This window comes from Olea europaea, chromosome 3 (genome assembly GCF_002742605.1).
Source record: "Olea europaea var. sylvestris chromosome 3, O_europaea_v1, whole genome shotgun sequence".
In the NCBI taxonomy this organism is placed as follows: Eukaryota; Viridiplantae; Streptophyta; class Magnoliopsida; order Lamiales; family Oleaceae; genus Olea; species Olea europaea.
The window spans coordinates 21,107,307-21,134,697 of record NC_036239.1 but is presented as its reverse complement, the minus strand read 5'-3'; the positions used below and the strand labels follow the sequence as shown (position 1 = coordinate 21,134,697).

At 36.4% G+C, this 27,391-nt stretch overlaps 2 protein-coding genes and 1 long non-coding RNA gene across 9 annotated transcripts; 1 reads left to right on the top strand and 2 right to left on the bottom strand.

Annotated features, from left to right (window-relative positions):
• Window positions 1–6,157: 6,157 nt before the first annotated feature.
• On the top strand, window positions 6,158–7,516 carry LOC111389813. The gene is made up of 2 exons (XR_002701800.1): window positions 6,158–6,488; window positions 6,956–7,516. It is a non-coding gene; the product is annotated as an uncharacterized LOC111389813 (long non-coding RNA).
• A 3,890-nt stretch (window positions 7,517–11,406) lies between these two features.
• On the bottom strand, window positions 11,407–14,840 carry LOC111389765 (60S ribosomal protein L22-2). 6 transcript variants are annotated; one of them, XM_023014748.1, is made up of 3 exons: window positions 14,374–14,840; window positions 13,994–14,258; window positions 11,407–11,792 (listed from the first exon to the last, which is right to left on the bottom strand). In XM_023014748.1, exons 2-3 carry the CDS (start codon window positions 14,230–14,232, stop codon window positions 11,648–11,650), a joined length of 384 nt encoding a protein of 127 aa, XP_022870516.1. In that variant the 5' UTR covers window positions 14,233–14,258; window positions 14,374–14,840; the 3' UTR covers window positions 11,407–11,647. The 6 variants fall into 6 exon arrangements, with proteins under 6 accessions (XP_022870516.1, XP_022870509.1, XP_022870539.1 ...); XM_023014741.1 differs by having other exon boundaries at window positions 14,357–14,478; XM_023014771.1 differs by having other exon boundaries at window positions 13,994–14,254; window positions 14,374–14,476.
• Window positions 14,841–16,552: 1,712 nt separating this feature from the next.
• LOC111389801 lies at window positions 16,553–21,863 on the bottom strand. Of its 2 annotated transcripts, none has more exons than XM_023014788.1 (3): window positions 21,554–21,863; window positions 21,276–21,363; window positions 16,553–16,768 (listed from the first exon to the last, which is right to left on the bottom strand). In XM_023014788.1, exons 1-3 carry the CDS (start codon window positions 21,630–21,632, stop codon window positions 16,657–16,659), a joined length of 279 nt encoding a protein of 92 aa, XP_022870556.1. In that variant the 5' UTR covers window positions 21,633–21,863; the 3' UTR covers window positions 16,553–16,656. The 2 variants fall into 2 exon arrangements, with proteins under 2 accessions (XP_022870556.1, XP_022870550.1); XM_023014782.1 differs by lacking the exon at window positions 16,553–16,768 and adding an exon at window positions 20,060–20,413 and having other exon boundaries at window positions 21,554–21,849.
• Window positions 21,864–27,391: the final 5,528 nt, after the last annotated feature.

The window sequence follows — 27,391 nt, the reverse complement described above, 5'->3', positions numbered from 1 at the left end:
GGGCACGTGCAAATTTCGATCCTTGAAAGTCGAGACGTAGTCGATGCATGGAGTTTGCACGTGCTCCCCTTCTCCAACTTGGGTTTCTCACTCCTTCCCTATTCTCTCTTTCTTGAGTAGAGGTTTGGTAAGTTGAAATACGAGGAAAAATTTTCAATGTAGCACCACCACTCCGCCCCACCCCTTTGGATCCCGTATTACTGAACATAACTGAGCGCCAAACGTGCCATAAATGTATACTTTTACTTCTCTATAATTTTTCATATATTATTGTCATTGTCGTCGGGTTTTCTAGGAGATAATAGAGAGGAGTTTGTGTACCTCTAGATGGGGTAGGAAGGAGTACCTTAATTGTAATAGCTAGGTTGTGGTCCATGAGTCATGACCTATATAATTCTGTTGATTTAAATTTATCTAAGAATTCATTAGATTCTTTTACTATTCATGGGTATATGAAACTACAAGGACCCTCGTACCAGTGCTCGAAACCAAGATTTCATGGTGGCAATTGACAATCCAGAGTGCAAAATGGGTCACGTCGTGCCCCGGTCAGGCCCATAAAAATGCGACTCTAGACGAACTTATTGATAAGGACCAGATGGACGACATGCTATTAGTTCTATTTTTTAAAAGCTCTTTTTAAGACGAAGACGAGTTTTTTATGACACTTGATTATTTTCCATTTTAATTATTTTTTATAGAATGGTAATTTCAGAAATAACACTTGATTTTGATTAATTTCTCCTTCGACAAATTAATATTGTTGTTTAAGTTCAGAAACTTAATTTTCTCCAAATATTTGAATATTATTATATATTTGATTTTCTATCTAGGTATCATAGCATGAGAAAAGTCACATTTTGTTGACGAACTAATAACTCAATAATAAATAACATAATTAAGAAGAAGTTTGGAGTTGGAGGCGTCCGTAATAAGACTTTCATCCCTATCTTTCAAGTAAACGGAGAAAAATGAAAAAGAAAAAAGTACGAACTTTTTCCAATGAATCACGAAAAAATATAATTACCAATGCACCCTTAATCTCACGAACGAAAATCATTTCTTTGCCACTAAACTTTAAATGAATTTTCATTTAGGTCATCCAACTTTAATATGTTCGATTAAATTACTCAACTTTAATTTATTTTTAATGTTAATCTCTCTAGCAACTCCCGTTGCTAAATTTAACATCACAATCCTACTCAAAATTAAAAAATTGACAGTCCAATTATGCCTCTTAATCATGTCGCAACTTTGAAGTTTGAAAATGAATTTTGTGTAACCGTAATTTATTTGGACGAAGCATATTACTCATCCTAAATTTTTCAACCACGACATAATTAGGTAACAGATTTACCTAGAAATGGGTACTAACCGAGGGTTATGATATTTTGCGGTCATCACATGATTAGGTGGTATATTTACCTTAAAATAGGAGCAATAATTCTGGCTAACCAAGTGGCTAACTTTAAAAGTAACTTAAAATTTAGTAAAATTGAGGGACCAAATTGAACTTTTATGAACTGGCCCGGGCCCATATTGACAGGTCCTTCCCCACTCACAATAAGCATTTTCCCTGTGTCTGGCTGTACCTCTGCGTGTAATACGGACGTTATTTTGAAGAAACGCTCTTGGAGGAGCTGTCCAATCTGCAGACTGGATTCAGATACGGATATGTAAGAATTAAACTCGATTTGGCAGTCAAAGAGAAGCATTACAAGTAAACTGTACTAGGGTTTTTTGGGCCTGAGAAAGTGGGGGATTTTTTACTTGCTTTTGTTGTTGGAAATTGAAATGAACAGACAAAGTTTTTAGTCAGTAAATCCAAGCAATGGAGTAAACAAGTTGACAACAAATGGAGAGACAAGATAAAGGAATATGCATAACTTTGTCTGGTTATTAGGTTTTTTCTACACGCAATGTGCACACAATTCGAGGTTCTCTCTTTTTTCTTCTTTATTATATATTTAGGACAGTTTGTGGTCGATTTTTACATGCACAAGGACACTGTATTTTCACCTTTGTTCCCTCTTATTTAGGCACACCATAGATTGTATTTATTTACTTCTATGAGTTTTCACGTGAAAGTGAAAATTTATTTGAATGGATCAAGCTCACATCAAGTACCTAAACAATTAATGAAAATTTAGGCCTACCTCATTTTATAAAATTTATTTTTTCTCGAAATCATTTTCAAACGTACATTTATAAAATTCAGAACTTTTATTAACTTTTAAATTATGCATTTATCAACTTTTATTAAAATCTATATAATATTTGATTTTTAACTAAATTAAAAGCATCTACAAAAAACTATTTAAACATAAGATGTTCTCTATTTTAAAAAGTCAACTCTTAAAATCATGCTTCAAGAGACTCATTAAATTAATATTTTAATTTAAAGAGTGTGATATAATTAAATGCATTCACAAATGTTTCAATTTTCAATATAGGAAAATAATAAAATAATTTAAAGAAAAACTAATTAAAATAAAAGATACAGAAAAATAATACATATTTTTTGGGAATAGTAAAATTAAGTGTTAAATATTAAGCGCTTTATTGGAGTACTTTAACTTTCTAAATTTATAAATGATCTCCAAATAATAGAATATACTCTTTAAAAATAGAGATGTTTTGAACAGGAATTTGGTCAAACGTACGTAAACATGATGAGAGATAAACTTTGTCTCTTTACTTTTTTTAATGTATAGTACAACTACATACTATTATACTAATAGAACAACTAAAAATATTTAATATCTTTATTTTTAAACCGGTTATTATCATCTAATTTATTTTAATCACGCAAAGAAAACTATGACATGTTGCTCATTGTCTTGAAAAAGAGAGAACCTCTAAAGAATTAGCATAGCATACATGATGTATATGGTCGTGCGAAGGAGATGGTGGAGAGGAAACTGGGAAGAAGAGAAGTGAAATGAAGTACTAGAAGAGAGAACTTGTCGCTAATTCAAAGGAAAATGTGGTAGTTACCTTACCGTCACATGATGGATAAATACGGTTTATAAATAACATTATTTTAAAATATTTGTCAAGATATCACATCACTATTCTTATGAACTTCAAATAAAATTAGTATAATACATATCTGAAGTAAGATTAGTTGAAATTAGAGGAATTTAAATTTTTAAAAATTAAATTTCAAATAATTGACTCCAATTCACAAGATTTATGAAAATATAAATTGAATTATTAATAAATAGATTTGAATTAATTATTTTTTAGATTAAATATCTAATTTGTGAAAAATTACGTCTATCAACAAATTTGTGAGAATGTAACAATGACATGATTTTGTCTAATTTTCTCATCAATGATGGTCCAATTTGTGAAAGAAATCATGCTCATAGTAAGGCCCAGCCAGAAATTTTTTGTGCAAGTAGGCCCAAGAATAAACTTCTGGGCCCATTGCTTGTGGTGAAAATAATTGGGCCACAGTACTTTGATCCCCCACTACACATAATCTGAATAGCTTATCCGTTGAAATTTGTAAGCCCAATGGTCCATTTAAATTTGTAGATGTTTCGTGTTTCGATCAAGAGAATGTTTGGTTACACTTAAAAGAGATCAAATTATTTATTTAATTAAATATAATTTTAAAAATACTCGATAAAATATTTTCACATACAATCAAATAAATATGATTTTTTAAAATTTGTCTTTGTTTACCGTTGTTCTTTCATGCGGTGGAATATAAATAAAATTTCATTTGTGGTAACTATATTTTGTCTTAATTTTAATTAGCTAATTGTGTTTTACTTTTATTGATTTAGGTAATAGAATTTTAATTTGATTTCAATCTGATAATTTCATTCAATCTATCATTTAAACTGACGAAAAACTATGACATGACTGTCATTTAATGAAAGTCGTTTAGCATCAAGGTGGAGGTTCCAATAGGACAGAATGTTCATTTCCACTTCAGAAGGATGGTCCGCCATTTATTTTGTTGAAATTAAACTTATTCACGTACACTTGATGATGTTCATTTTTTAATTAAAATCATAAAAAGTTTAACTATTCCATGAAAATCAAATTAATGTATAATTAATCTATTGAACAAAATTGGGATACAATGACCTAATTGAAAATAAGTGATAGTATAGTTACTGAGAATGGAATTTATGCAATTAATGAAAATTAGTGATGAAAATTACTTCGCTACTTGGAAAAAATAATTTTTTTCACGACATTTTATTAACCACGAGTGCATGAATTTTATGTGAAAATAATTAGATAATATAATCTAAATCCATATATATATATATATATATATATATATATATATACACATATACATATTAAATGGTGTGCACATGGCAAAGGGGATCCTACATTAGCTTATGGGACATTAATGTTGTCAATTGGATTGGCCGATCAAACTAAACAAGTTCTACTTCGGCATGGATACAATGGCCATGGTCATCGGGGTGCAAATGGTAAATGGACATTTTTTATGTGGACTTTTGCACCCTAATTGTGTCATAGCGTGCAGGTGATAGCTTGTTAGATATGGAGATGGTCGAAATTCTGTTAGCCACTGAATTGGACAGATTTTGAAGTCAACAAATTCTTGTTAGAAATAAAAAATATATATATAAATGAACGAAAGTTGTGTTGCGAAATGGACACAAGTAACAAAATTTGGCGATTTGCTATAAGAACTTTCTCGTGGAAATACCATGATCAATAAACTAGATGTTTACAAACTATTCACCAAAAATTAATGATCATGACAAAATAAATCCATTGTTGGAAAATGTTTGAAGAAATAACTTCTTACCAATATAGTCAATGATAAAAAGGCCATGGAGCATCGACCAATTGCATTCCAGAATAAAGTTTTGCCACAAGGAAACCTTGCACAGATAGAATATCAAACAAAGCATAAGAATAAGAAAATTAAACAAACCTGTATCTGATGTTAATTTATTCAAAGAGAACTTCCATTTATGTTAAGAATGAGAATTTTTCTGGATTACCTTAATGGTCAAGTTTGTCTGGAACTTGAACTGGATACAGATGAATTTTGTCTGCCAGGCATTAATTTCACCTCAGAAACATGAGTTAATTGTTCCAATGGTCACTGAATTTAGGTCCATGTCTTTGATTGACTACTGAAATTTAAAACGTCGAGTTTTGATCACTGAAACTTAGGTCTATGTTTTCAATTGCTCACTGAAATTTAAAATGTCGAGTTTTGGCCACTGAACTTATATCCATGTCTTCAATTACTCACTGAAGTTTAAAATGTCGAGTTTTGACCACTGAACTTTGGAAAATGTTGTACATTCCCCACTGAACTTTGAAAAATATTGTACATCACTCGCTAAACTTTGAAAAATATTGTACATTACTCAGTGTAAATTTGATATTTTTCAAAGTCCAACAGTTACACTAATGAGTAACGTAAGACATATTCTAAAGTTTAGTAGCCAAAATTCGACATTTTAAATTTCAATGAGCAATTTCAGACATGGACCTAAGTTCAGTGAACAATCGAAAATATTGACCTAAATTCAGTGACTAATACTCGACATTTTAAACTTCATTAACCAATCAAAGACATGGACCTAACTTAAGTGGTTAAAATTCGACATTTCAAACTTCAGTGACCAATCAAAGACATGAACTTAAGTTCAGTGACCATTGTAACAATTAACTCCAGAAATACACTTCCAAAGTGCACTGTTACACTTGAAACCACTCCCAAAAGCCAACTGCCATACTCTATCTCCCCTTCGAATTCTTCCCTTGGCTTCTAAATAGGCTAGCGAATACCATTAGATGAAGACGACGTGTTGCCAAACCTGTATAATGTCATTTTCAATAATTCAAAGTCCCTTTCTGTCAACTTCAACTTATCCTTAATGCTCTTGATTACAGCCCTTCCCCCAGCGTGAATAAAAAATGCTCGAATTACGGATTTTCTTCCAGACGATTGACATGCCATATCAAATTTGCTCTGAATAGGGTATCACCAATAGGCCTAATGCCCTCAGATTCGTCTTCAATGCATCCCCTGCTACCTAAAGGATTTTTTCGTCCATGACATAAAAAGTAGAAATATACATAAATAGGATAATGCTATTTGAACCCTTGCCTTTACCTGCCGGATGAGACTATGACGTGGAAAGGGAGCATATTTTGAATTTTCAATAAATAACAAATCTTGCCATATTCATTGTTGGGCCGGGTTTTACAATTGAGAGTAATTAAGTGGGCAACAATACCCACTCATAAGAAAACACCGGGTAATTCAAATATGCTCAGCATATTGTCCGCGATTTCTCTTTCTCTGGCCCCAATTCTTGAAACCTACCGCCTGTACAAGAAGCCGTCGTCTCCGGCTTGAAGGTAAAGGGTTGTTCCGACTTCAAGTTGTCGCCGTCTTCATAGATTAGGCGGTGTAAAAAAGAGCTGTTCCAGCTTCAAGCTATCGCCATCTTCGATGACGGACAAAGGTAGAAAAAGCTTGTTTGAGATGTATAAATGCCGAAATCAATGGTTACAGTACACTACGGTAGAAAAAGTTTGTTTGAGATGTGAACAAACCTAAATTGCTGCTATGTTGTAACGTAATCCCATTTTCGACCACTTTGTTTTACAAGGAAATCTGTCAACCCATTTTCACTCACTTGTGTTATGATTTTTTTATGTTTTTTTTACTATTTTTGTAATATATTTTTTTTATTTACTTATTACAGTAATCTCAGTTATTACTATCATATTTTGGGAATACTATGTTGTAACGTAATCCCATTTGTCGTTTGGGGAAAGCTTAAATGTTTGGGAATATTATGCCAATGACTCTGTTTTTTTTATTTACTTATTTAGGGAATATTATGTTGTAACGTAATCCCATTTGGGAAAGCTTAATTTGTTTTGTGAATTAGTTGTAACGTTGGGTACTTGAATTTTTTACTACAAGCAACGACAATTCGGAAGAGGTTGACAATGTCATTCTATTAGAAGACAGAAATGACAACAATTTGGATAGTGTGAACTTCATGGATGATGGAATTGAAAGAGTGGACAGTGTGATAGTGCCCGTGGTGGTATGAAATTCAACGATGAAAAAGAAATGTTTAAGTTCAAACGCACCTCTCCAACATGGTGCAAACATGTGATTTTGGATGAAAATAATTGATGCTGTTGGCAGCTCACTTGTGAGGGAAATGTGGCTCATATTGTTGTGATGCCGAATATCACCATTGAGAAGTTGGATTACTTTTTGAGCGAATTAGTTCGAGGATGATTAATCTGGTATAGAGATAAGAAAGTTCAGCCTCCATGCCTTGCAGAAGATGTCGGTATAGATAACTGTTCTTGTGCTCTTCACAAGTAGTTTGTCTAGTAGCTTGAGGTTCTCTAAGACCCTCATTGTTGGTCTGTAGCTAAACTTTTCTAAGTTTTCTGAGAGAAGATCATCCCTTTGATTTGTTATGAAAAACAAATTCATAATTGAAATCACACTTTTGGATTTTACTGCTCCTTTGTGCATTTTATTGTGCTGATGGTATTGTTCCAAGTGATTTAGTAAAGAAAATCCAGTTAACAAATAATTACTGAATAATCTTGCCTAAGAGGATGAATTGCCTTATGTTTGGCCATTTTGTATTGATTTAGTTTAACTGGATGATGGAATACATGGACAATGGAATTGATAATTTAATCATCTTAGAGTTTGTACAGTTACTCTTACTGTCTACTGGTTTACATTGGCAGTCTGGACATTACTCCGTGATAAACACATGGCTTGATTGCTTTTTTACCTTCTGCTGTACATGGCTTGATTGGTTTACTGGTATGTGCTCCCATCAGAGTGGGGAAAAAGCCACTCTTAAACAACGTTCATGAATGGCAGCTACAAGTTTTCATGCTCAATACCTGCAGTTAGTATTGCAATTTCATTGGTGCTCATACCATCAGACAGCTAAAAGTTATTCATGCTCAAAACCTATATGATTAATCGAGTTCACAGTAAAAGAAAACAAATTATTGAGATGGAATGATAGAAAATTACAGCAACTTCCAAACACTAGAGTGAAGAACACAAATTAACATTACTGAGATGGAATGATTGAAAATTACAACTTGCCAAACACTAGACAGTTCACCAACTACACTAGACAGAACACCTACATACAGTCACCCAAATAAACACCAACTTTCTTATAGTTCACCAGCTACACTGGAAAGAACACATACTACACGTCAAAAGTGGTATGGAACGAAACTTATGACAACATAACTACTAATCATGCCGGTCCCTTCCATTTTTTATCCACTTCCGCACTTCTCTTGGCCTTGCGTATTGTCATGTTCAATCTTTTTAATATTTTTTTCTTCCGCTACCCAACAAAAAGATTGGAACAAGTGGGAGAAGTGTTCAAATTCCTCAACAGCCACATGATTATTCTCATTCACAGTAATGCTACTTGATCCTCCATTGTCGACCAATTCCCAATATTTACAATTAGCACTGCAGCAATTGAACAATTTCCCCTAGTTCTTCGTCTCACTCTCAACCTCAAAACACTTTACAAAGCCAATTTTACACTAGGGGGGCATTGCCCTTTTTTCATGCAATCCGTAAAGAAGTAACCCTTCTATCGAAGCTATGACATAGTCCAGTGTTCTTTCCTGGCTACTGCACACAAACGACCCATATATTATGCTACAGTAATCTACAAGCACAGACCACTGTAAAATCTTTGAACTATTTTATTATTCAAAAACAATAAAATCGAGGAAAATGGATGCCAAATATATCATGCTTACATAATGTGTGCTGCTAGATTCCGTCGGAGGCGATGGATGGCGTTAGAGACGGTCGATTTGCACACGGTGAAGCTCCCATCTTACGACTACAAAAAAAAAAAAAAAAAAAGGAAACCGCGAGCTTAACCTAGGCTGGAAAACCCAAACATGGAGACGATTGATAAATTAATCGCTGGCTTCTTACTCCGGCTGAGATGGAGTGCTGGACTTTTAACCAATTTTCACCTCCAAGGGTTCTCTCTGATTTGGGGATAATGGTGCAAGTGAAAATGATGAATATGTCTGCTCAGTAAGTGGGCCGGTTTAAGTTTTTGACCCAGATAAATGGTTTAAGTTTTGACCCGACTTCGTTAAAACGCGACACGCCACCGTGTAAACTGGCATGTAAGGCAGCGAGTACGAGTAGCGCGATCGTATAAATAATGCTATTTGTACATTTGGGGGTTCACACCCAGGATGACACCCCTCACATGAGTAGAACTCGTGATTACTTTATGATCCGTGGGCCCCACCCCATGTGAGTGGGTGTCAATCCAGATGTACACATAGCATGACTAAGTATAAGTACGTAATGGAAGGGGACGTATTGCCTTATTTGAAGGATTGTTCTTGAGAGACTCCAATATTTTCATCGTCGTCCAAATCCTGTATAAAGCACTTGTAAGCTCCAATTTTGGAACCTGAGTGAGTCCTGACTACATGTTGCAACTCTTATTTTGCTTTCTCTCCGTCACATTTCTTGTTCGACAGTAAAATCCCGGCTCCACCCATTTCAAAGCAAGCAATTAGCAAGAAGCATTGACTTGACATTCCCTTGATAAATGTTCGTGGTCATGGTACTCCAAGCTGAGAATCAATGCCATGGAATTCTTGTGAACTTTGAGTAGATCACGAGCCAAGCTTATCTTCAAAATTCCCGCGCTACAACCCATTCCCAAGAGATAGAAGCTCTTTACGTTGCTTCTAAGACCAATTCTATTTACAATGTGTGAAGCCAGAGGAGTTGGACTGGTGAGGCTATAATTTGTGATTAGTGTATCTATGCTTCTTGGATTTATCTCGTGCTTTGAGATAAGATTTTCGACTATTGAAAAGAGTACTGTTTTAACTTCTTCCATCTTAGCATTCATAGAATGATCAGGAGGAAATAAATGAATTCCTGGAGGCAACATGTTTCATTGCCAATTTCTGATCTTTTGGCTACTTGCCTTTGAAACTCGAGACTTCTTGAACTGCTATTGAATTCAGTTTGTTCGATTAAAACGGAGATGGGAACTCGGTCAATATCCTGACCACGAAAGCATATGAAGTCGAGAAGGTAAACTCGGTTTGATTTGGATAAAATATAAAGTATGAGAGCAAGAATGAGGCTAGTTGCTGCTTAGTGATTAAATTGAGTAAAGAATATGATGATCACATCAGAAAGGCTAGTCTGATCAAATATTATGGTCTTCATACTTAGTTGTTCATTATAATTCACAAAATAACGACGTGAATATATAGATGAAGAGAGAGAGAGATGACCTTTGGATCATGCAAAGGTCATGTTAGGATCAGTGCTTCATATGACGAACATGTATTACCAGAGCATGTAATCACAAAGCTCGATATTTCATGAGAAGACAGATCATGATCGATGTTGGAATGCACCAGCAAGCAAGAATCCTGGCACATCATCAGCCTCACGAAATGCACGACGGTACCATCTTGGTTGCCTTGCCAACAAACCGAGCTTCAGATAGAAGCCATGCGAAGGCAATGTAGTAATCACAATAGATAATTGTGATATTCAGATATTCAATCTTCAACTTCTCAATGGCTTGCCTCAAACGATCATTATGATATATTGAGGTATTATTCAAATCTTTTGAGCAATGAAAATTTTATGTCATAAGTTCTTGAATCATTGGCTTTGAAATCGGTAAGATAGATTGGACAACATCCGATGGGAAAATTACAAGGTACTACTTGAGTAGTGTCATAACTGATTACTCTCTATATCATCGAAGAATTAAAGGTAAACTATGGCCCCCTTTGATTCCCATTTTCTCTTTTCTTTTCAATCACACTTTTTCATTAAAATAATATTACACATATATAAAAAAAACTTTTCCTTATTTTTTTTTATCAATACACTCAATATGCTATTTTAAAATTCATTTTTCCATGAAAATGAGTGTCAAACACCCACTATACAGCAAAGCCACTCTTTTATAGGGATTAAATTTTAAATTTTAATCTGAGTCAATATCAACAACTTATTTTAATAATATATTTAATAGGACTCCTAACTTTTCAATCACATTTCATCAATTTTTATCAAAATTTACTAAAACTCTAATTTTAATCTCCACCAAAAAGGATATTATCATCAATTAATTGGTTTACATGACCTAGTAAAACAGGGATTATGGAATAAATACTTCGCTTGCCAATGTAGTCAATCAAAAGCAAACCGCTCGAGCATCAACCTATTATGAAAATGGCAACCCTTCGAGTTACCAATATACATGAATGAATACGGGTATTTATGTAGAAGTTCCGTGGCATTACTTGAGCTCAGCTTGTACATATTCAGTTATGGACTAGATACAAGAATAGCAAGAATCCACAAGCAAATCATAACCATTCGCGTGATAACAATCTCATCAACCACAAACATGGCCCGAGCTGATAGTTAACTTCATTATATAGCACATGCTATTTTTCATTTCAAATAAGAATAGCAAACATGTAAACCCTTTGATCCGAAAACAAAGTTGAAACTTATGTCCAACACAGGCAACATTAGGCAAAACAAAAATCCACTTGGGAAATATAAATAATAAGTTTTCTTCCATTACTCTTCGTCCTCAACCTCATTCTCGGCAATGTTGAAGTACCTCAGCTCATAAATATTTCTATCCTTGTTAGAAGCAATCACACGCAGCCAATCACGCACATTGTTCTTCTTCAGATATTTCTTCGTCAAATACTTCAAGTACCTGAGCACCAAATGATTATCAGAATAACAAGCCAGTTAATTGCATCACTGAATAAGAAATAACAAACACGTATATGAAATAGCATCGACAAACCAAGTAATTTGCAAAAGTAATCCTTGTGTCAAAATAAACACCGCTGCAAACATTACTTCCCGTGAAAATAGCTTCTGCTTGCACTTAAGCTTGTGTTATTGTCCAAAAAAAGGCCAAAAGATAAACAATGTAGTTCTTTGCATCAAATTACATTTTGCTAAAAATCAGATTTTTAGCAGATTGATAGAAATTGACAAAATATGTAGTTGAAAATTTGATAAACGTTGTGCATCCCATGAATTGTGTGGTTGAAAAATGAGTTATAAAAAATTAGCCAAACATGGACTAAGCAAATCCTCAATAATCCCTTAATGACATGAAAGTAGCTCCTTTATTCATTAATCATTATTCAGCTCCCTCTACCCATTTAAGGTCAAAGATCTAAATCTGAACTTCCCCAACAAATACAAGTTTCTCCCTCGAAAGATTGAAAATGTTAACTAATATAGGATGACATGGATAGCGAAATAAAACTATACAAAGCCAATTTCGATATCTCAAATTCTTCTAATTATCCTATCAAATTACCACTTTATAGGAATATCTGTTCATAAATAACAAAGAAACTTGAGAAAAAGGTCTTTCTTGTAGCTTCACATGGATGTGCATGTCTGCACAATGCTTATATAAAGGATTGCGGAACTATGAGTATAATCTTCCCCTCAAAAATCATTTTTTACTTAGACCAAACATTACCGAATCATTGTATATCTTAGGAGGAGTAATGTCAATTTCTTATGGGCATAACTAAGCTGACCATTACTTTGGCACAATATCCAGTAGCGGATCCAGGTACTGGCGAGCTAGAGCGGCCGCCCTAGCTAGATCCGTCGGAGTCTTCAATAGCCGCCGGGACCGCCGAGTGGAAGTTGCAGTTCCATTGTTGCAGTCTCCAAAAGCTTGAGCGCAGAATGGAAGGAAACTAGATGATAGATGATTAAATTATGTTGCAACCGATAGCTTGGTTTGCAGTTGTAGACTTGCAAAGAGTCAGTCATGGAGGAAGTCGGAGAGGCAGGAAGAAGAAATGAAGAAGACTGTGTTTTTTTCCCTTTTTTCTTTTGGGCTGATGACAATTGAATGTAATGAGCTTCTTTTTGTTTAAAAACATTAGGCCCAAATCCAATTGCCCAAAATCCAAATCAATGAATCATTAATCAATTCATGGTCATTTTCAAATTTCAATTTCCCCCAAATCATAAAAGGCAAACCTAAGGCGATTGGGAAAGGCTGAAGCTCTGATTGAAACCCCAAAGGTGCAAACTCTTTACCTAATTGCATAATTCCATAAATGGACAAGTGGCAGCATTTTATTCGAGGTCGCAACTATCATCATTTGATGTTAGAAACTGGATGCAACAAATAGCCAATGGCGGTATGTTCAATTCTTATTAGTTGATAATTTTGCTCTCATGGTACTAGGGGGTTAACTATAATAATTTTTGATCTGAGAAATCCAATCTCTCTCACCTTTGGGCTGCAACTTAGGTTTCCTTTTACTAGTTTTACTTGTGATTGATGAGAAACTTTTCTTTAGAGATGTCGGATGTATGTTTAGAGATGGCGCGCTCAATATTCAAATTTTCTGGTACTTCATAAATAACTTTAAACAATCCAATAATATTTACGTACTAATCATTATATGTCTGGTAAGAGACTATGTGTATTGATCCTCTAATACTATCGAATTATATTTTCACATGTATATAATTTTTACGTTTTTTTGCATTTACATATAGATTGAAGAATTTTTAATATCATTTAATTAAATGTTAATAGATGACCTCACAATTATAGTCGTTGACGTTGACGGTCAACTACCGCCTGCCCTAGCTAACTTCCATTCCTGGGTTAGCCACTGACAATATCAATAACTTGATTCAAACACAATAGACTCCAGACCCAATTTCAAAACCTCATTTTTACTATCCAATTTACTTTCATGCGTGTTTATAAAAAAGAAAAAGCATTAAAACTAACATAAACTAATTTCTCCCAGCGTGTAATTAACAGGTAACGAATTAAAATAACCGTACCAAATCACTAACATTCATCTAGCTCTAGAAAAGCACAATCAATCTAAAAAGGTAGTGAAATTATAATGTTACCGCTTGGAAAAGCTGGTCTCGTTGGCAACGACGGTAATCTTGTTCTTATCGCGGGTGACAGTAACGGAGTCACCGAGGGCACCGGGCTTGCCGCCGACCTTGATGCGTTCTTGGAGGAACTTTTCCAATGAAGCAATGTCCATGATCTTATCCTCCACCGGCTTTGAGCAGTCAATCACGAACGTCGACGCCTTCTTCTTCCCTCCCTTCACAGCGCCGCCTGCTACTCCTTTACTCATTTTCTTTAGTTTCAATCAAATTCTTCCTTCACAAAGTATGAAATAATTTCAGAAAAACTAGAGTAAGAATCAGACATAACGAAGACAGAAAATATATAAATACGTATAATAGATGGATTTTTACAAGTAATACGAGCTGACCAGAGGCTGATTATTCTGCTTGGTGAGATAGAACAGCCGCGAAATGGCGCAGATGAATAATTAGGGTTAGGGTTTATAAGAGTAAACATGAATTGGGCCTAGACAAACCCTATCTGGTTCAGGCCGGTATTTTTGAATTTGGCTCCTGAAATGGCCTCCGGCCCGTTCAAATGATTTCATTTTGAGAAAATTAAAGAACTTTTGAGTGTTGGATGAACTTCAAGAATACTTATATCTATCAAACGAGGCAAATGATAGTATCTGAAACGTTTGCTATGAATTTTTAATCCATGAGCATGATTTAAACGAGGGTAAGCCTCACATTGGGCAAATTTTTCGAGTAGGGATGCTAATTTTTTCCATTCCTGAATAAGACTAGAATGACGAAATTTCCTGAATTTTTCGAAATCAACCTAAGCCCTTGTTTGATTCCCATTAAATTACATTTCATTACATTCTATTTTTTTCTCTCTTATTTTCAACCACACAATCTTTTATAAAATAATATTACACGTAAATCGAAAATTTTTCCTTCTTTTTCAACCACTCATTTTTTCAACAAAACACTATTTCCCTCATTTTCATTACCAAAAATGGGGGTCAAACAGGGGCTAAATCTACTTATTTTATTTTTATGCTTTGGATTCACATTGTGCTAAAATATAAATAAATAACATTAAAAATAAATTAATATTAAATGGGACGTCAAACAAAGCAACGATTGTAATGGTCAAACCTGACCTACCTCGCCCGACCCCTGGTACATTTCATATAATTGTGAGCTTGATTTTAGGTGATATATGATGAATTGCACCTTTGAAATGAGTTATTGATTTCAAACAAAGTGACAGTAATATATATTAGTGGGTTAATAAAATGAATCATCGTCAAACTGTGATAAATTTTCACTGGGTCATTGAATTTTAAAAATTACTCTATTAATCACTGAACTTTTTAATTAGTCATCCCCGATGTTTAAAAATCGAATCAACCTAACTTGTTCAATAGGAAAAATCGGGACTAAAATCAGTCTGGTTAGGCTTATAAAACTTCTAATTAAAAACTTGTCCCAAAACCCGTTAAATTGGTCAATCTTTGAAAAACCCGTAATTCAACCTATGTAAATGTGTATATTTTAAAAATTTTAAATGTAAATTTTTTTAATTTTTGTAAATGTATATTTTTAAAATTTTAAGGGTTTGTACGGTAGTGATTTGACAATTGATTTTTTGACCATTATTAAAATTTTAAGGATTTGTTAGGTAGTGATTTGAGAATTTTTTTTTGACCATTAGAGAAAAAAGTGGATCCTACCCGTGTGAGAAAAGGTCAAATATAATGGTTGAAATATTGAAATAACGGTCAAAATTTTGATTTTGGGGTCGATGGTTGGGTCAATTTTTAAAATATCGATTATACCATCCATCACTAAAATATAAATCATATTTGTCAAACAGGGGCTGAGTATCGTTTTGTTACAAGATGTCAAATTGACCCCACAAAAAGCATCAAAATTTCTGGAAAATATTACATTCCCTTTGTCCGATAAAGATATACTTGCTTCCATTTTCACACAAATTAAGAAAATGTAATTAATTTGGTTGAAATAATATTTTTTTTCCTAATATACCTACCATGCCAGTTTATAGTCCAAATAGGTCCTTTCTATTAGCTCGGAATGAAGCTCACGCAGGTTTTAAGATTGGAGACATATATGCCACATGAACATTTACAAAAGGTTGGGGACTCTCGATGGAGTTTACCATTAAAAATTAAAACTAAAAAATATTTAGAAACTATGAAAATTTAACTGTCAATAAGATTTTTTTTTTCAAAATAAAACATTCACTTTGAACCATTTAATAATAATGAAACCATGGCACAGGACATGCCACCTGTAAGAATTATGACAAATGGAAATAAAATATCTTGGAATGATAAGGCGCAACGTAGGTTGGCCCACTAGACACTTTGACAGTTCAGTTGGAGAGGCGTTCGGATCCTGGTCAGTAGGAGGCACATCCCGTGGTTTAATTGGTCTGTGTAAAGAGGGATCGGATCACAGACCCAAGGAATAGTCGTCGAAGGCGGACACCTTAATAAAAAAAAAAAAAATAAGGAATTATGACAAATGGAAATAAAATATCCTAACATAAAAAATGTCACATGTTACAAATACAAAATTGTATTTTTCACCTAGGAGAGGTATAAACATGGGACTCTTGCACGAGACATTTGTTGCCTCCATAATGTAGTCTGTCTGATCCTTCTGCGAATAAGTATTCAAAGTGAGGAACTTAGCATGTGGATCGGCATTTTTCCAGCTTTCTGGTCATAGTACTCAGCAACTGCAGCTCCAGCCAGAGCAGCCAGCGTTAGAGCTTGTGCGTGCAACCTGAAATTTTTTCCTGAGTTTAATGTAGGCAACGAAATTTCCGACCTGAAAAGAAGAAACATGGACAGCATATATTGTATTCATATAAGCAGGGGGGAAGAGTTAGTAAGCTGATCAAAGATTTCAAAGTTTATGTTATGATCTGTGTGTAACAATAAGAAATGAACTATTGTCTTTGGACAAAGTAATATGTCATGACAACTACCCTGTTGCATTCACTATAATCCCGAACTTGATTTTGGGTGATATATGGTAGGTTGCACTTCCGTCATAAGCTATTGTCTTTGGACAAAGTGGTGGTAATATCCTATATGGGTAATTGGCACAAAACGTCCTTACCTTTTAAGTCTATTGTGGAAAACGTCCATATCTTTCATTTTTTGGCATTTTTGCCCTCATTTCAACCTTTCTTTGCGCTGGACGTCCTTCCGTCCATATTCCGTCAGTTTTTCCGTTAATTAAAGGATAATTGGCACAAAACGTCCCCACCTTTCAAGTCTATTGTGGAAAACGTCCATACCTTTCATTTTTTGGCATTTTTGCCCTCATTTCAACCTTTCAACCTTTCTTTGCGTTGGACGTCCTTCCGTCCATATTCCGTCAGTTTTTCCGTTAATTAAATACAAAAATACCTTTTTCTTTCCATAAACAAGGGTAAAATTGTCCTCACCCACTTCACCCCTTTTTCCCGCCATCAACTTAGTCCATAAGTAACAGTAGCAGCAACATGAATCTGAAAATACTTTAAATGATTAAGTTAAATAAAGAAAAAATATCGTGAACACATTATATTTCACAATTCCACAACTAATTTTGTTGTCATCTTGTGTAACTGGAAAGATTTAGAAAGACATATTAAATGGGTAGTCAATTTATAATGAGCCAAAATGGTGAATGGCTCTTTTTGGCTCAATGGAGAAGATGAATGGCTCATTTTAAATTGACTCATTATAAATTGACTACCCATTTAATATGTCTTTCTAAATTTTTCCAGTGACACAAGATGACAGCAACAGTAGCTGTGGAATTGTGAAATATAATGTGTTCACGATATTTTTTCTTTATTTAACTTAATCATTTAAAGTATTTTCAGATTCATGTTGCTGCTACTGTTACTTATGAACTAAGTTGATGGCGGGAAAAAGGGGTGAAGTGGGTGAGGACAATTTTACCCTTGTTTATGGAAAGAAAAAGGTATTTTTGTATTTAATTAACGGAAAAACTGACGGAATATAAACGGAAGGACGTCCAGCGCAAAGAAAGGTTGAAATGAGGGCAAAAATGTCAAAAATGAAAGGTAGGGACGTTTTCCACAATAGACTTGAAAGGTAGGGACGTTTTGTGCCAATTACCTTTAATTAACGGAAAAACTGACGGAATATGGACCGAAGGACGTCCAGCGCAAAGAAAGGTTGAAATGAGGGCAAAAATACCAAAAAATGAAAGGTAGGGACGTTTTCCACAATAGACTTGAAAGGTAGGGACTTTTTGTGCCAATTACCCTATCCTATATCATTTGATATCAAAGTTGAGAATTTTGTGCTCATGTCTATACATTTTTGGACATAATGACGACAGTGCTATATGTCAATTTTGATCCACAACTTTGAAGCAGATTTTTGGCTAATTTATAATTCCTATGCTCTGTTTTGATACACATATATAGTTTTTAATTATTGATTTGACTGGCTTTAATTTGTAGGTGTTGGATGAAAGCTTGGTATTGATATGTTGTTTTCCTTTATTTTGTTGATATTGGTTGAAAAGTTGGCGTTATTAATTGGTGTTGATTGAAAAGTAACATTGATGTATTTGTCTGTGATAGTGTAACTTATGCTTTGCAAGTTGTACACGAGATTATAATTGAGTAAAAAATAAAGAGAACGTTGTTTGTTTGGAAAAATAAAAATAAAATAGTAAGGTGCCATTTGAAAAGTCACCATTCTGTTTTGTGGCTTAGAGCAGCTAACTAACATAATATCTAGAGACATTGCAATGACTTAAGTAGCTATAATGATTCAATAAGTATTTTTTTATTGAGAACTCGGTGTCGATGTTTTGAGGCCAAAGGTTTTTCAATTGATGTGACGAGCTTTATCCATAATTTATCATTATAAAATACTATTTTGTCACCGTGCCATATATATGAAGAATAGAATGTACCATTTAAAATGGTGCTTAGTCTTGCCGGATGTCAAATGAACCCCGAAAGGCATCCATGTCTCTTTAAAATATTTCACTTGATTAAAACAAATCACAGGGACTTGATAAATGGACAGATTGTTTAGCTGGATAGATTCTGGAATTTTTTCTACTTCAGCAACTTATGAGTACTTCAGGCCGAAGGGGGGGGGGGGTTTCTTCTCTAGTCCAGAACGGTTTGGGATGGTTCCATCACTCCCAAACATGCGTTTATTTTATGGTTAACTGTCCATTGTAAGCTCCAGACGAGGGACAAACTATTGCACTTGGAGATGGACCGTATCTGCCCACTGTGTGAGGTGCTGGACGAATCTGTCCAGCCCTTGTTTTTTGGATGCCGGGTCACTTCCGAAATATGGAAACAGATCAGATTTTGGTTGGGTATCAGGCATTTCATGTCTACTTTGCTAAGCTCTTTTAAATGGTTGAAAAAAGAAGTGCGGAGGAAGAGTTGGCCGAGCCGCGTTAAACGGATTGCTTTTGCTACTACAGTCTACTACATTTGGATGGTTAGGAATTGTTGTGTTTTTTATGGTACGAAAGTGCAAGTTGAATCTATTGTTAGGAAAATCAAAACACACGTATACAAAGTTATATTCGTTTTGTATCCGAATGTTTTGATTCTCTTGCTAATGGGGTTTATTAGTATTTTGATCATTGATCTTTTATGTACATTTATGGACATTGATTCGCCCGGGTATGTCCGGTGTACTTTTATTTAATTATGAACATTGTCTTGTCTGGGTATGTCCGGTGTACTTGTACATGGTACATTTTTTATCTATATATTTATATTTACCGATCAAAAAAAAAAAAAAAAAACTAGTGCTCATTTGAAAAGTCACACACTTTTAACATTTACATCAAGGAATAAAGCTATTCCAATTAGGCACTTTCCGGTTAGCTCCGAATGAAGCTCACAAAGGTTTTTAAGATTGGAGACATGGATGCCGCAAATGATAGATTGGGGACCCCAACGCCACAATTACAAAAGGTTGAGACCCTTGGTGGAGTTACCCTTAAAAAAGGCAAAAACAAATTACTCGGAGAAGTATGAAAGATTCAACTGTCAACTCGGAAATTTTTCAAAAAAAAAAAAAACCATTCACTTACGACCATTTAATAATAAAATGAAACCGTGGTACAGGACATGCCACCTGTAAGAATTATTTCAAATGGAAATGAAATAATCCTAACATAAAAAATTGTCACGTGTTACAAATACAAAATTGTATTTTTCGACCTAGGAGAGGTATAAACATGGGACTTTTGCAAGAGACATTTCTAGCCTCCATAATGTAGTCTGTCTAATCCTTTTGTGAGTAGGTATTCAACGAGAGGAACTTGGCATGTGGATCGGCATTTTTTCCAGCTTTGCGGTCAAAGTACTCAACAACTGCAGCTCCACCCAGTGCAGCCAGCGTTAGAGCTTGTGCGTGCAACCTGAATTTTTTTCGTTCTTTAGTATACGCAACGAAATTTCCCAAAAAGAACCATGGATGGTGGATATTGTATTCATATAAGCAAGGGAGAAAAAGAGTCAGGATGCTGATCCAACATTTAATGTTCATGTTATGATCTGTGTAACGATGAGAAATGAAAACAGGAAGCGAAATGAATAACAGATTATAAACACAAAACCACCCCAGCCCTATTCTCCTGAAGGGAAAGGTCCCTTTGTACATTATCATCCATGTTTAAATCATATTTTTCCTGTATAGTATTTTTAAAATATTAGAAAACCTAGGAATCATTGGAGGCATTACTAACCCTACCATGCCATATAGAATGCCAAAGTGATAATATTTATGTCTAAGAACAAAAACTACAACTTGTGTCTAATGAAACTCGAGATCTACTATATAAAATTCCTATATTCATCTCTCATTAGACACCCCATCTGCCTAAAAGATCCAAAGAAAATCAAATCTTTTCAACCATATCAAGCCATGTTGATCTTGATCTACTTCTCCGTCTCGTGAATTGTTCTAATAGGATCTAATTGTCCCTGTGAAGAGGAGCTTCTTTGAATTGAAAACCGATAAACACGAACGGCCAGACCATCTAAATCCGCATTCTTTTACAACATGATAGGTAAGTGTTTATGGGCTTCAGCATCTTGTAAAGGAGATTCCTTAGGATGCTTCCTCAGCTTTCTAAAAGCTCTTTTAGCCCGACGAAACAGTTTTAGATAATCATCGAAACAAGTTCAAAAGCAGTTCTATATAGCCTGCATTTAAATTTCATAAATTGAAGGCCTCCAAAATCTAGATCCCTGATACGAAGAATTATGAATAATAGTTACCTAGCGTGAATTATCTTGACACTTGTCTTGCCAGGCTGAGACCAATTGTAAGCCAAGGATCCAATTACACCGCTCGCCCATAGACTCCCTTTTAATAATACAAATTCAAAGCATCAGCTGGAACCCGAAACAATATAATAAACATCGGCGCACAACTACAAAATTCGATCCTAAAACTTCATTCACAAAACCAAATTAATGCATATTTTTCAAGGAAAATGAACTTCGTAATTGACAAGGTCGAAATATAATTGTTCATTTGATATCTAAAAACTTACCAACGGTACGGAGCTTGTGTTGAACGACCCATTCTCTGATTGATTCAAATTTTGAGTTGGTGATGGTAGATTCCGCCATCCGGTTCGGCTGAAACGCGGAAACGGAGATTGTAATGATGTGGTTTGTTGATGAAAAGATTTGAGAGAGAGAATACAACACAGCACAAAATCGGATTGATTTTATAGGTGGAAATGAGGCGAAGAAAGGGGAAGAGAAAGCGGACTTTGCACCCCCTGAAAAGTGAAAACTATGGGCGGGCGGTTCCAGGTTGAACCTTCAAACCAGGTTGCAGGGAGTCCAATTTTTGGTGTGCACGTTAGTATCCACTCGATTATACGTTATTTTAAGGGGTGTGTATTGAATTAAGATTTTTAATAGAACATTTAAATTTTAACGACTTTTAGATATTTTTATAAAAAATTTTGGAGTACTCACTTTTAAACAAAATGTATTCATATAATATTTTAAAATTTGTCACTCATTAATCACGAGATTTTGGCAGATTTTCACAAAAAAATTTTTTTAAAATTTTTCTTTTATTTAATTTTCGATGGACATGTATGATTAAAATTTATTTATTTTTCTATTGATTGTATTCCATTTATCTTTCTTTCTATTTTCTATAAAAAAAATTAAATTGAATTCTTGTAACTTTTTTTTTATTTTTTCATTTTTTGGGTGAAAAATATCTACTTTTAATTAAATTATAAAATTTTATATGAAAAATTATAATTGAAGCCCCATTTGGTACCTGATAATACCAATATTGCATACCCAAGGACCTTTTTCTTCAAGGACTCCCTACATGCTCCACCTCACTTTTCTGCCAAATGTTCCTGAAAATTTTTTTTTAGTCCTTGAGATAATTTTTAATCATCAAGGATTGTATCTCGGGGACTTTGCTCGTACGAATACGAAAACTCACCCCCTATGGTCCTTGAAAATATGTCCTTGGGTCATCATTCATTAACAGATCTTTGAGACGTGTGCGCCCAACGAACGGACACCTAAACGTCCAAGAACTCTATATCAACTCTAATACCACTAGTGAAACAGTTCCATTACGAGTAGGACATTCCTCACAAACAAGACTTCATTGGATAAATACATCCAACTGGCACAATCCCAAACAAGACTTCAGGTACGTTTTGATTATTCTCAATTTATAGCCTCACGCACATAATTCTCTTTCTGACTTAAGTATCGGAGGGACGACGAGAACATACCTCGTTGCATTTGTTTTTGGTACTAGAAGACTACGATCGTGCAAATTCAAACTCCTCAAGCTCGAAAAATCAACGGGTACAATTTTTTATAGCATCATTGGCGCCATCTGTGGGAAACGCTACCAAAAGTCATGGTTAACACACGATCAGGTATTTGCCCCGCAAGCTCATCCACTCTCATCCCCTCATCCTGCAGAAGATCAACCGGCTCATCAAGAAGAGTCGTCAGGAGTGCCCATACCCCAGACCGCGGTCGTCACAATTGAAGCCTTCGAAGAGCTCCGTCAGCAGGTGGCCACGCTAATGCAGTTGTTAAGTCAAAGAAATTCGCATTTGTCACCGGTGCAAGCAGGGCATGGTGGTTTTATGGCTGATGCTCGAACCCGAGCACCAAACCTCGCAACTGGTGGAGTAGGTACCTCGGGTATTCGTAACATGGTCTCGGGCTCGAGATCGGTTGCTATGGATTCCGGAGAGATTGCTCGGATCGTTAAGAAGGAATTACAGCTGGCTTGCAACGGAATGCTTAGAGGCCAACGGATTTTATCCCTAACACTCCATTCACCCCAGAGATATTGTCATATCCCCTGCCTGACAGATTCAAATATCCTTGCATTAAAGAGTATGATGGGACGATCGATCCAATCAATCATCTCAATGTATATACTGATGTCATGAATTTGCAAGTTGTGTCGGATCAAGTTATGTGCAAGGGCTTCCCGCAAACGCTGACAAACGTTGCTAGGGATTGGTTCTCAACATTGGAGCCCAACTTCATAGCCTCATTCTCAGATTTGGCTGATAAGTTCTCAGGCTTTTTTGCAAGTAGCAAGCGAATCAGAAAAACTGCGGCCTCTTTCATGCAACTTCGCCAAGGACCCTGCGAGGATTTATGATGAGGTTCAACAAGGAAAGACTTCAAATACCCGACTTGCACATCATAGCGATTGTCTCCGCCCTCACTTATGCCATAAGATATGAAGCCTTCAAGATGTCCTTATCAAAGACCCCGCCACAGACAGTGACCAAGCTCCTTACTCGAGCTGAAAAACACATTAATATGGAGGAAACGTTGAATCTAAGGAGATCTGGTCCTTCCCACGAAAAGGTCGAGAACAAGAAGCAACGTGATCCCATTTCTCGGCTAGAGAATCCTCAGAAGAAGCGCAAGAATGAAGGCCCACTAGGGCCTCTTACCCGGTTGAACACCTCCAAGGTAAATATCTTAATGGAGATCAAGGATATGAAAGAGTTGAAGTAGCCTTCAATAATGAAGTCACCCCCTGACACAAGAGATAGGAGCAAGTATTGTGAATTTCACCAAGATCATGGGCATACCACGGAGGATTGTCAAGCCTTGTAGCGAGAAATTGAAGCCCTCATTAAAAGAGGACTCTTAAGGAATTACATTGGTCATGATAAACGCCCGAGGAATGATTGTGACAATCGGAAAGAGCCTGGAGCAGGAAACAGTACTCAAACCACTGTTGATGTCGGGACAATTAATATTATCATTAGAGGCGTAGCATCCGGAAGAGACACAAATAGTGGACGAAAACAATATGCCCGCCAACATGCTCATACCTCAAGAGAATCCAGTGATAAACTCAAAAGACATCACCTTTGGGGCAAGGGATTTGGAAGGAGTATCATATCCTCATGACGATGCCCTGGTCGTCTCTGCAATTGTAGCTAATTTCGAAGTAAAGAGGATTCTGATTGATAATGGGAGTGCAACAAATATACTCTCACAAGAGGCTTTCACTAAAGTAGGGATCTCTCCCAAACAGCTCAAAGAAGTCAAAATTCTCTACAGGGATTTGGTGGTGGAATCATTATCCTGGAAGGAATCGTGGAGCTCCCGCGTACTTTGGGTTTCGACAATGTACAAGTGACGGAGATCACACCCTTCCAAGTGGTTAACACTTCTATGGCTTATAACATCATTCTGGGAAGACCCCTACTAAACAAGATTCAAGCCATTGTATCAACTTTTCACCTGGCCATGAAGTTCCCAACAGGCCATGGCATCGGAGTAGTTCGAGGAGACCAAACAGCTACCGGACAGTGCTATGTTACTAGCATTCGAAGAATGAGTACAAACGTCCTGCAACTTTCCGACCTCGAGCTTGAGCCAAGGGATAGACTTTCCCCGATTGAGGAATTGGAAGTGGTCGAGCTCGAGCATGGAAAAACGATAACTATTGGTCGAGATCTCATGGCCAACCTCCAGGAAGAGGTCATCAATAGTCTGCTCCTCAACATCGATGTTTTTGCATGGAAGTTCAATGATATGCCAGGGATAGACCCTGAAGTGACAGTCTATAGACTCAATATAAGCTCAGGGACCAAACCTGTCAAGTAAAAGAAAATGCAGCTTGTGCCTGAAAGACATGTGGTTATTCAGGAAGAGGTCGGCAAATTGGTGAGAGCAAGGTTCACAAGGGAAATCCAATACCCCGATTGCCTCGCTAATGTTGTTCTTGTGAAGAAGGCCAATGGTAAGTGGAGAGTCTGCATCGACTTTACCGATGGGATAGATAGTTACCACTCCCCGGGATAGACAATCTTGCGGACAACACATCCGGACATAAGTTGTACAGCTTCTTAGATGCATTCTCGGGGTATCATCAAATCCTCATGGCCAAGGAAGGCCAAGAAAAGACTTCATTCATGGCTGATTCAGCCATATACTGCTATAGGGTAATGTCATTTGAGTTGAAAAATACCGGGGCAACATATCAGAGGCTCATCAACACAGTCTTCGTTGATTTGATCAGGAAGAATATCGAGGCCTATGTTGATGACATGGTAGTGAAAAGTAAGAAGGTAGAGCAGCACATATCCGACCTGGAGGAAGTGTTCGCCACCCTACAAAAATATCGGATGAAGCTCAATCCAGAGAAGTGTGTATTCGGTGTAGCTTCGGGAAAATTTTTAGGCTTTATGATCACTCACCGGGGGATAGAAGCAAACCCCAATAAGATCCAGGCCTTGGTAGCAATGGAATCGCCCAGGACTAAGAAAGAGGTGGAAAAATTGACAGGTAGGGTAGCAGCCCCAAATAGGTTCATGTCCCGAGCAGCGGACAGGTGCTTTCCTTTCTTCAAAGTTCTTAGACGCAGCCTATCCTTTGAATGGAATGAAGAGTGTGAAAGGGCTTTTCAAGAACTCAAACAAACATTGGCGTCTCCTCCTATCCTCACTAAACCGGAGCCCGGGGATACTCTGTTATTGTACTTAACCGTGTCTCAAAACGCAGTGAGCAGCGTCTTGGTAAAAGAGGTCAACAGAGCCCAGCAACCCATTTACAATATGAGTAAAGTCCTACTTGATGCAGAGACCAAGTACACTTTGGCCGAACAACTTGCCTTTGCCCTAATAGTGGCAGCATGAAAGCTTCGATAATATTTTTAGTCTCATCCCATTGTGGTATTCACTAACCTACCTCTGAAACACATCCTTCAAAAGCCAGACGTCTCGGGCAAGTTACTAAAGTGGGCAATTGAACTTAGAGAGTTTGACATAGAGTTCAAACCTCGTCCATCCATCAAAGCCCAAGCCTTAGCGAATTTCATTGCAGAACTCACCCCAAGGCCTCGGGGACCGGATGATAGCTCGAGCAATACAACAGATGTTTGGCAAATTTTCGTGGATGGAGCATCAAACTCCTCGGGCTCGGGTTCCGGGCTCATCATCGCGAGCTCGGACATGCTCATGGACATTCAGTGTGCATTCAGGTTCGAATTCGAGGAAACCAATAACGAAGTAGAGTATGAGGCTGCCATGATAGCCATGGAACTTGCCATTAGTCTCGAACTTGAAAGCATCAAAATTTTTAGTGATTCACAGTTGGTGGTTGGCCAGATTGACGGTACATTCGAGAAGAAAGACAAAAAAATGAGATTATACTGCTTAAAAGTTCATGATCTCCAACGAGAATTGAAGAGGTGTGAAATTGTGAAGATTGTCGGGGCTGACAATTACAAGGCAGATGCCTTATCTGGTGTTTATGGGTATAGATGGACTTGACAGGACAGTACATGTCAGATTTGTGATTGAGCCTAGCATCAATCCAACTATTAGGGTCATGGACATTGATCATGAGCCATCATGGATGGACCCAATTGTGGATTTCAAAACAAATGGCAATCTTCCAGAAGATCGTCAGGCAGCAAAGAACGTCCGGTCAAAACCTCCAAGGTATTGTATTATTAATGGGGTCTTATTTTGCAGAAGCCTCACACTTCCGTACCTTAGGTGCCTTAAGCCTTCGGAATCCTCCCAAGCCCTGGAGGAAGTTCATGAAGGAGTATGTGGGGACCATCAAGGAGCTCGGGCATTAGCCTTTAAACTCATAAGGTACGAGTATTACTGGCCTACCATGAAGAAGGATGTTGTAGAATATGTGAAGAAGTGTGACAAGTGCCAGAAGTTTGGCAATGTTATCCGCTCTCCCACAGAAGACCTCACAGCATCAGTTGCTTGGCCCCATTCGAGCAATGGGGAATCGACATCCTCGGTCCGTTTCCAATAACTAGGGAACACTTGAAGTTCGTATTTGTAGCAGTTGAGTACTTCACCAAGTGGGTGAAGGCCGAGCCCTTGGCA